The 10,748-nt window shown below is 36.6% G+C and overlaps 1 protein-coding gene across 1 annotated transcript in view; it reads right to left on the minus strand.

The window, feature by feature from the left end:
- Positions 1-1,265: 1,265 nt before the first annotated feature.
- LOC107669923 (proton-coupled amino acid transporter 4-like) overlaps positions 1,266-10,748 on the minus strand; it is a 30,320-nt gene continuing 20,837 nt past the window's right edge. Inside the window, exons 11-12 of the mRNA XM_016462357.1 lie at positions 8,444-8,613; positions 1,266-1,989 (exon numbers count right to left, since the gene is read on the minus strand). Coding sequence (XP_016317843.1) covers positions 1,694-1,989; positions 8,444-8,613 — 466 coding nt within the window. The 3' untranslated portion in view covers positions 1,266-1,693. The remainder of the gene's footprint in view (positions 1,990-8,443; positions 8,614-10,748) is intronic.

The raw sequence follows: 10,748 nt of genomic DNA on the forward strand, positions 1-10,748 counted from the left end.
TACAGAAGAAGTGAATCTAATTTATGAAGTTGTTTATTTTTTTTTTATTTTATTCCAGTTAACATTTAAGTAACACTTTTTTTTTGTAGTTTTAGTTAACTATAACTGTACTTACTAACATGGCTTGTTCAAAATACAATTCAAAACAAAACAAAAAAACAAAGGTCACAAATTAAAGGGATAGTTCACCCAAAAATGAAAATTCTGTCATTAATGGCTCCCCCTCATGTCGTTCTAAACCCGTAAGACCTCCGTTCATCTTCGGAACACAAATTAAGATATTTTTGATGGAATCAGAAAGCTCTCTGCCCCTCCCATAGACAGCAATGTAATTACCACAATCAAGGTCCAGAAATATTGCAAGGAGATTGGTAAAATAATCCATGTGACATCAGGGGTTCAACCGTAATTTTACGAAGCTACGAGAATAGCTATTCGTATGCTATTCTGTGTCAGCTGCGTCACACGGATATGTTGTTTTCGTTCAAATCAAAGCGTAAACAACGTAGAAAACAGTGAGCAGCTGACACAGAACAGCATACACACAAAAGTTTTGTATACATGGTATATTATAAAATTTAAGACCCTCACAACCCATCTGAATTAACATGAAAATGCCACTAGTTGGCAATAACACTAATGTGAGTGCTGGGAAATTTAATTCTATTAAACATTTTTAAATAACACCAGTTAGTTTTGGTAGCCCTGAAAATACTAAAATAAAAGTTAAACGCTGAGAACACTAAAATAATAGATATAATTTTTTTTAAATAAACTGAAGATAAAATAAAAATAACATTTATTTCTATAAATTAACAGTAAAACATGGATTTTTGTTGGTAACAATCAGAAATTCATCACTAAAAGGATTATTTAGAAACACATTTTCGTACTTAATTAAGAGCTTTAACTATAAAGCTTCTTGAATGCCTTCTTTTGTACATGCATTAGTAAAAACTTGATTTTTGCTTATCTTTACAAACTGAGGGATGAGTCAAAAACTTTGTGTTAAATGACAACAAATTACAGATACGGCTGAAACAGCTTGTTTTGGATCCTGAATAGTTCTGTTCGTTTTCTACAATCAAGAGTGGATTTTTATTTAACAGCTTAAAAGCCTGTAATACATTTAACGTTCCAATGTTTGTCATTAAATAAAAGACTCATTATTCCCCCTGAATACTGCAGCAGCCAAAATAAATAAATTAATTAAATATTGCAAGCCTCAGGAGAAACAATTGGTTTATTAATAATACCTCTAGTCAGCGAGAATGTACATTCTTTACAGTGTGCAATATTTCTCTGGCGCTCTCCCGCAGTGTTAAAAGCTGACGGCCCGTCATGCTATATGGTCCAGCGACCTGATGGAGTAAAACCCATTCCATCTAGAACAGGGTGAAGTCATGGAAAGTCCATAAGCCTGTATGGAGGAAATATTTCCCACGCACACCATCACGCACTCACTCACACACACATGCATCCGCGCTACAGGCGAACACCTCGGCATGTGCCTGTGGAATGAAAAATGACAGAAAAAAGAAAAAACACCTCAAACCCTATAAGACAAGCTCTCCATCCCAGAGCCACAGTCACAGGAAGAAGCGTCTGTGCCGTTACAGTATTCAGAAATGACACTGTGCCCTTTAAATATGGAACTGTGCCTTGATTGGTCCTTTGTTTGTGGGTGTGGTCTTCAGGGCGGTGAGGTAGTGGGTGTGGCCCAGTTCCCATTGTCATGGAGACGGGTCTGTCCTTGGTCGTCGGGATAAATGATCTCCTCCAGCGTCACGTAGGTTCCAGTCAGGAAGCCGATGAAGCCAAAGGCAGCGATGGAGAGGTCTTTGAGGAGCAGGAGAGGAGGAGGAGGTTGGCTGGGAAACGCCACCAGCTCCACCAGTGGAGGGAAGACGAGCGCCAGCGCCGAGCTGCTCACCGCGCCAACCAATGAGATCACCAGATCTAACCGTGGTATCAAGACTGCTGTTATGCCTGAGAGAGAGAGATGAAGAGAATTGAGATTTAAGAAAACACGAGTGGTGTTTGCCCATGTGAAGCTCAGTGCCACCATTCTGACAGGTCTGAGTGGTTGCCAAGGTGTTGCTAGGGAGTATCTGCTGGTTGCTATGGAATTGCCATGTTTTTGTAAGGGTGTTCTGCAGTTTTGTTACTGTTAACAACTAAAAGAGTAAAAACCTTTTTTGATAATTGAAATAAAACTGAAATAAATTAGCCTGGTTGCCCTGAAAACTTACTAAAAAATGAGTTCTAAAATTACTAAAACTAAGACTGAAATATAAATAAATTAAAGCTAAAAAAAAAATAAAATAAATAATAATATATATATATATATGAAAGCACATAACAGAATTACTGAAGTTGAAAACTCAAAAAAAATATATACAAAGCTAATTGAAAATATGACTAATTACTGTAATGGCATTTAATAATAGTAAAAAACATTTGTAATCTGGATGGTTGCTAGGGTGTTACTATACAGTTGCTAGGTGTTCAATAGTGTGTTGGGATATACTGTATTGTGAGTGGTTGCTAGGGCACTGCTAAGTGTTCTTGTTGGTGTGTTGTGTAATTGCTAGGACATTACTATGTGGTTGCTAGGGTGTTCTGGTTGGTGGTTAAGAGTTTGCTAGGGTGTATTGGGATAAGTAAAGTATTGAAGTATTACAATGCAGTTATTTATGAGTTGTTGGTGGTTGCTAGGATGTATTGAGTTCTATAAACCATCACAATGCATTTTCTCATGTTGTGGGCGGTTGCTAGGGTGTTGCTATGTGGCTGCTAGGATGTGTTGGCACAGTGTTACAGTGCAGTTGCTAATGTGTTGTGGGTGGTTGCTAGGGCATTGCTAAGGTGTTCTGGGTGGACTGTTTGCTAGGATGTGTTGGGATATATAAACAATCACAATGCAGTTGCCCATGTGTTGAGCGGTTGCTAGGGTGTTGTGAGTGGTTGCAAGGGCCAAAATTGTAGGTCATTTTTTCTTGTTTGCACTACAAGGCATGTTACATATCAAAATGTCATACTTATGGTCACCACTAATTATAAAAAAGAAAAAAAGACGCAGATGGAGACCAATGTTATTTATGAGCAGTTTGTGCAAAAAGCTACAAAGCAACAACTTCACAATTTATCCAGCTGTGGTTTCAAACTGCAGTGTGTGTGTGTGTGTGTGTTTAACTCTCTGCCATCCTGACTGGTGTGTGGACGGGTGTATGCAGAGGATCGTGGCTGAAGGACTAAATCAAAAATCAATATTCATCTTTTCTGCCGACGTGGAAGACAAACCCCCTTCACTTTTACCTGAAAACAAAGGCACAACAATTTATATCCACGCGCATATACAGCTTTTAGTGGAATGACTGCAAATGCTCCTCGCAGCCTTTTATAAAACACACACACACACAGGCTGTCCATATATGTTTCATTCATGAGACTCGAGTGTGAAGTGTCACACCTGCTCTCTAAGCTATATCTTCTCCCTGTCTCGCTCGCCTTCTCTCTGTTGCAGAAGAAACCAGTAACATGTAACACACACTGGATTCTCGCTCTCGCTCATGCATTCTGAACAGTATCTCACAAACATGCATGAACGCTTCAGTGTCTCCTCTCTGTGTGCTACTGCCACCCTCAGGATAAACGTTTGACAGTTCGGCACATGATATGAGAGATAAACCAACACCAACAAATGGACACACGTTCAAAAAGGAAATCTAAAAACAAACAAGCATGCAAATAACCAAATATGAATAATAATTAAGGAATGTGATGTTTTATGGGTACTGATGAAGAAAACATCACTATTGCTATTTCATATACTTGTTTTAGAGACAATCCAAGTTGGCGTTATCGAGTTTAAAGACAAATATAATTTCATATTTTCAAAATGACTTATCGTTAACAAACTAAAATTAAATATTTAAAAAAAAACTTTTTTTTTTTTATTTATTACACTTTTATTTCAGTAATTTAATTCTTAAATGATTCGGATCTCATTCATTTTATTCTTATTTTTACTTCAGTAATTTTCTAACTGAAATAATTTGTTTAGTTTGTTGCAGTATTAAAATAACACTAAAACAATATAATACTAATAACTACATAGACATTTTAAAAAACTGCACCACAAAATTGATAAGGAAAATACAAAAATAAAACCAATTTCAAAACATTAATAAAAACTATGTTAATATATAATGATCGAAGTGCAGCAACCTGAGATTACATAGCTTGATCCTTGAGGGGATTGAACCAGCAACCTTTGGGTTACCAGTGAGCCTTAACCACTTAACTTCCTACACAAACACCTCAAAGCCAGAGGCTTCTTGGAGAATGTCTCGGAAGGAAGGGCCTCAGCATGCAGGTGCGTGATAAGCCCTATCACGGAGCTCCGTGACAGGCCTCAGCGGAGAGCTCCATGATGGGCCTGTCTCCGTGGGGCAGGCAGGTAATAATTCACAGAGCCTCAGGAAGACTGAGATAAATGAGCAGACGCTGAATGAGTCCCTTAACTCTACCCCAGCTCTCACACACACCATAAAAGACATACACGGCACACAAACACACATACGTATATCCATACACGCAATGCACCCACTAATCTATCACAGCGCTCAGAGGGGTGATGGCCTTGGGCCAGGGAAAGAGGGAGGAAGCACGTCAGGCAGAAAGAATACATAGAGAGATAAAAGACAGCGAGTGACAGAATGAGAACTTCATCTTTTTATCTACCAGCACAGGCCACGGACCCACAACCTTCAGAGCTCATTACCCCATCCACCAGCATTTCCACGGGCCTCTTCTAGAACTTCCTCAGAGCTACATGCAGCATAAAACACGCCAACAGACCTACAAGATGCAGTTCCATGTGATATTTAAGATTAATATTAAATCATTTCATATTTCAAGATGAATAACATTTATTTTACATTTTTTATTTTAGTTGTTTGAATTTATTTTATTTTAAAATGAATTTTTATCTTTATTGAAATATGAAATTATTTAATTTTTACCTACAAAAATCTTTATCCAGTCATGGCAATTCAAAGGTCAAAAGGTCTGTGTGTGTGTATATATTTTTTTCTTTAATTATATATATTTTTAGAGATCATGATTTGATTCTAACAATGATATATAATTTGTGGATACAGAATACATTTTTAAGTTTTCTGAAATGTATTTAATTTTTTTTTATTAATTTTATATTAAAGTAATATATTTTAATTTTATATTTTTTTTAATTTAAAGTTATATATCATTATTGGAGTCATTACTTTTTCCATTATTTTTTCAGGTGTTTGTGACTACTGGATAGACTTTTATAGACTGCCTTGAAAAAAAGAGCAATTTGCTCACAAAGCGTGAAGGATTTCAAAATTGCATTTATTCTCATGACTTTCCAGGCCTTTTAAAAATATATTTGTCTTTTGTTTCAATTTCTAATTTAAATAATTACAATGTTTTCAGAATGTGGGAACCCTGCTATTTTCCATCCTAATAAATGTCCCTGGTCTTATTGTAAACAACTCAACGGCGCATTTTATTTTGAATGTTTTTCATAATCTTTCATCAAAATGTAATGACGTTCTCTGCCTCTGAAATGACTTTCCTGCCGTGTGGGCAGAGACAATAATATAAACCAGTAATATCTTGGCCAAACTCCACTGGATAAAATCAAGTTCCACTTAACATAATTTCCCACCAACTATCGTTTTACTCGGAAATGCATAATTCTGAAAATGTTAAATGCAGTTTAGCAATGAATTCATGTGAATATTTTTCACTTTAAATAATGGTGTCCTTGTTTCTTTCATGTCGGCATGTTGCAACTTGAAACTTTGCAGAGAGAGAGCGAGCAGCGAGTAACCGAGAGGTCGGGACAAAAGAGAGAAAGAAAGTCATGGATGCAATAAAAAAAAATCTTATAAGCGGAGAAGGTGATATGTCCAAGGAGACCAGAGAGATGGAGAGAACAACAGACCGACAAATTAATAGTGAGCAGGGCCACTGGGGAGGGAAGAAAGATTGTATCTACATAGAATGATAGATAGCTACAATATCAATCGCTGGAATGGTAGATTGCAAGAAAGATAGGTCGCTAAAAAATAGCTAGAATGATGAATAGCAAAAACAATATCTGGAACAATAGATAGGTGGTTAGAACGAGAGGTAGAATGATAGTTACTATTAATAACAGCTAGAACAATAACTATAATAATAGATTGTATATGCTGATATGATGTCTAGAACAATAGGTAGAACAATGGATAGTTAGCTAGAATAATAAAAATTTCTAGAATGACTAAAAAGACAGATAGAATGATAAAAATAGCTAGACAGATTGCTAGACCGATAGAATGGATAGAATGAACAAGGAATGGACGAATGAACAATTGAATGAATAAATGATCCATGGATGGATGGATAGAATAAATAAGTGAACAAAGGAAGAATAGATGGATGAATAGATAGAATGAACAATGGATGGATGGATAGATGGGTAGAATGAATGATGGATAGATGGACAGAATGAAAAATGGGTGGATGGATAGAATGAATAATGGATGGATGAAGGAATGAACGTTGGATGAATAGATGGATAGAATGAACAAGGGATGGATGGATAGAATGAATGATGAATGAACGGATAGATGATAGAATGAATGATGGATAGATGGGTAGAATGAATGAGTGAACAATGGACGGATAGATGGATGAATAGATAGAATGAACAATGGATGGATGGATGGATGGATAGAATGAATGATGGATGAACGGATAGATGATAGAATGAATGATGGATAGATGAATTAACGATGGATGAATGAATGAATGAATAAACAATAGATAGATGGACAGAATGAAAAATGGATAGATGATAGAATGAATGATGGATAGATGACAATGAATAATGGATGAATGAATGAACGATGGATAGATGGACAGAATGAAAAATGGGTGGATGGATAGAATGAACAATGGATGGATGAAGGAATGAACGTTGGATGAATAGATGGGTAGAATGAACAAGGAATGGATGAATGAACAATGGAAGGAGGAATGAATGAATGATCCATGGATGGATGGATATAATGAATGATGGATGAACGGATAGATGATAGAATGAATGATGGATAGATGGCAATGAATAATGGATGGATGGATAGATGAATTAACAATGGATGAATGGATGAATGAATGAACGATGGATAGTTGGACAGAATGAAAAATGGATGGACGGACAGAATGAATGATGGATAGATGACAGTGAATAATGGATGGATGGATGGATGATAGATGAATTAACAATGGATGAATGAATGAATGAACGATGAATAGTTGGACAGAATGAAAAATGGATGGATAGAATGAATGATGGATGGATCGAATGAACAATGGATGGATGAAGGAATGAACATTGGATGAATAGATGGATAGAATGAACAATGGATGGATGGATGGATGATAGAAGGAATGATAAACAGAACATCAGATAGAACAATAGATAGCTAGAATGATAACTTGATGATGGATGGATAGATAAATATAATGGAAAAATGAAAATGAAAAACTATACACAAAACTGTCAAAATATTAATAAATATTATAATAGTACATAAATAATATTAAAAGAACACTGATAGGCAGATCCTGTTTTAACAGCTTGCATTTCACACAGTCTCGCTCCATTTTTCTCTGCTTCGAATTCAAAAGCACACACCATCACTCACTTTTTCATCCACTCTTTTTGCGTTTGCACACAATTCCTGCAACATTCTCTCTTCCTCTCTCATTCTCTTTTTTCATAGCAAATGCTCTTTCACTCGTACCTGCATGACTGACGGTGTTAAACAAATATTTATTTTCATATTTTAGGTCTCTGGATGGTTCACGGTTCAGTGGCAGACTCAATTTTTCCCAAGATAAAAAACATATATCAAACTAATCCAAAAGCCTTCAGGTTTACAACGGTTCACAGCATCCATCCATAATTTTGGGAGGGGCACAAACCTCCACTATCACTCCTCTCATCACCAATGGATACTAGAGGGAGGATTAGGATGAGGAGCAGATAGGAATAGGAAGTAGATAGATAGTAGTAGTGCAGAGAAAACAGAATGAGAAACAAAGAGGATGATGGAGGAGGAGCATAACACAAGATGAACTAATAGTGCAACACTATTTTAAATGATATTTATTGAATGAAATACAAGTATACTTGTCATACAACTTGTCTCTTCGTTTGATTCACAATCTTGGATTTTCTGTTTTCACTGAGATTGACACAATGCATTCTGGGACTGCTTTATCATAAAATACATGACTATGATGCTTTAAAATGCTGGTTATAGAGGCAGCTCACAGTGTTTTAGATAGGAGCGTGTGTGTGTGTGTGTGTGTGTGTGTGTGTGTGTGTTTGTTCACTCACAGGTGAGGCAGACGAGCAGCGCTCGCAGGCTGAGATCAGCCACCCGTCTCCAGCTCTTCCTGATGCGTCCACACACGGGCGGAACCAGAATCTCTGCCGGCACGAAAAACTGCACCGCAAAACTCACAAACACACCGAACGAGTACAAGACCTTCACCAGCTGATTAGACCTGCAACGTACACACACACACACACACACATGAATACTGCAGAGAAACGCAGAACAGATCGAGTCAGAAACCACAGAATGTGCAATTAAAGGGATAGTTCACCCAAAAATGAAAATTCTGTCATTAATTACTCACCCTCATGTCGTTCCAAACCCGTAAGACCTTCGTTCATCTTCGGAACACAAATTAAGATATTTTTGATGGAATCTGAGAGCTCTCTGACCCTCCCATAGACAGCAATGTAATTATCACGATCAAGGTCCAGAAACATAGCAAGGACATCGGTAAAATAATCCATGTGACATCAGGGGTTCAACCGTAATTTTACAAAGCTACGAGAATGCTTTTTGTACGCAAAAGCAAAAAAAAAAATAAAACTTTATTCAACAATTCGTCTCCTCCACATCACCCTAGCGCCATTTTGGAGAATATCCACTGATTGTAAATTGCGTATGCTGTTTTGTGTCAGCTGCGCCACGCGGATACGCTGTTTTCGTTCAAATCAAAGCGTAATCGACGTAAACAGCGTATCCACGTGGCGCAGCTGACACAAAACAGCATACGCAATTTACGATTGACACAAAAATATTCTCGTAGCTTTGTAAAATTACGATTGAACCCCTGATGTCACATGGATTATTTTAGCGATCTCCTTGCTACGTTTCTGGGCCTTGATCGTGGTAATTACATTGCTGTCTATAGAAGGGTCAGAGAGCTCTCAGATTCCATCAAAAATATCTTAATTTGTGTTCCGAAAGTCTTACGGGTTTGGAACGACATGAGGGTGAGTAAATAATGACAGAATTTTTTTGGGGGGGGTAAACTATCCCTTTAAGGATTGAAGAACGTCAATGATGCAATGCACGACTTCAAGGAAACTCAACACACAGACTATGCGTTTGTTGAAAAACCATTAACCCACACTATGCTGATTTCAACATTAGGGTTGGGAAAAACGAGAACCAGTTTAGTTTCTTTTTAAAAAATACTAGAACTGACTGATTTGTTTTTATGACGGTTTTTCAAAAACATTTATTAAATATTTGAATTCTTCCACCAATTTTACAGCTTGTTTTTTCGTTTTCTTGTCTCAACTTAATGGTAGCAAACTATAAAAGAATTACACTAACGTTTAAAAGTTTGGAGTCTGAAAAATGTTTTAATGTTTTAAAATAAGTCTTTATGCTCACTAAGGCTGCATTTATTTTATAAAAAATATAGTAAAAACAGCAATATTGTGAAATATTATTACAAATTAAAATCATGGTTTTCCATTTGAATATATTGTAAACTGTAATTTATTCCTGTGATCAAAGCTGAATTTTCAGGATCATTACTCCAGTCTTCAGTGTCACATGATCCTTCAGAAATCATTCTAATATGCTGAGTTGCTGTGTTGAAAACAGTTGTGCTGCTTTACATTTTTGTGGAAACGTGATGCATTTTTTTTTCAGGGTTCTTTGGTGAATAGAAAGTTCAAAAGAACATGTATTGGAAATATTTTGTAACATCATAAATGTCTTTACTGTCACTTTTAATCAATTTAATGCATCCTTACAGAATAAACGTATTAACTTAAATGGTAGAGTTGTTTAACAGTGCCACACTGCAGAACACTGCTGTCACTGCTGGATATGTCAACCGAGGCAGATTGTCCTCGGCTGAAAGGATGCTAATGAGATCTAGAAATACGTTAACTGCCAATAAAAGTCTCCAGGAAAGTTAGTTGCAAATGGCAGGCTTTAGTTAGAGCTACACTTGAAAGTAGCTGGTTTTGATTTCTCCGTAATTTGATCTTAAGTCGCTCTGAGCTGCGATCAATCAGTCGAGATGTTTCTGACAGTGAATGCAGAGGATGCTTCAAAGACTCCAGCGAGGAGTTTTAATATCAGTTCTCTGAATTTAACTCCACTGTAGCAGAGTGCTGCGATAACTAAATTGAACTGACTTAACAGATGTGATGGATGAGACTTTTTATATTTTTAATTTTCAGCTTTTGCCGCTTTTTACTTGGAGGTAGTCAAGAAAAACATAAGGAGAGACTCGGTTGGGAACATGATGCAGGCCGGACTGAACCCGTTTTAAAGTTCTAACGTGAATCAATTTATATCAAAAAAATTAAAATAAATTATATA

The sequence above is a fragment of the Sinocyclocheilus anshuiensis genome, unplaced genomic scaffold, assembly GCF_001515605.1.
Source record: "Sinocyclocheilus anshuiensis isolate Anshui unplaced genomic scaffold, SAMN03320099.WGS_v1.1 scaffold272, whole genome shotgun sequence".
Lineage (NCBI taxonomy): Eukaryota > Metazoa > Chordata > Actinopteri > Cypriniformes > Cyprinidae > Sinocyclocheilus > Sinocyclocheilus anshuiensis.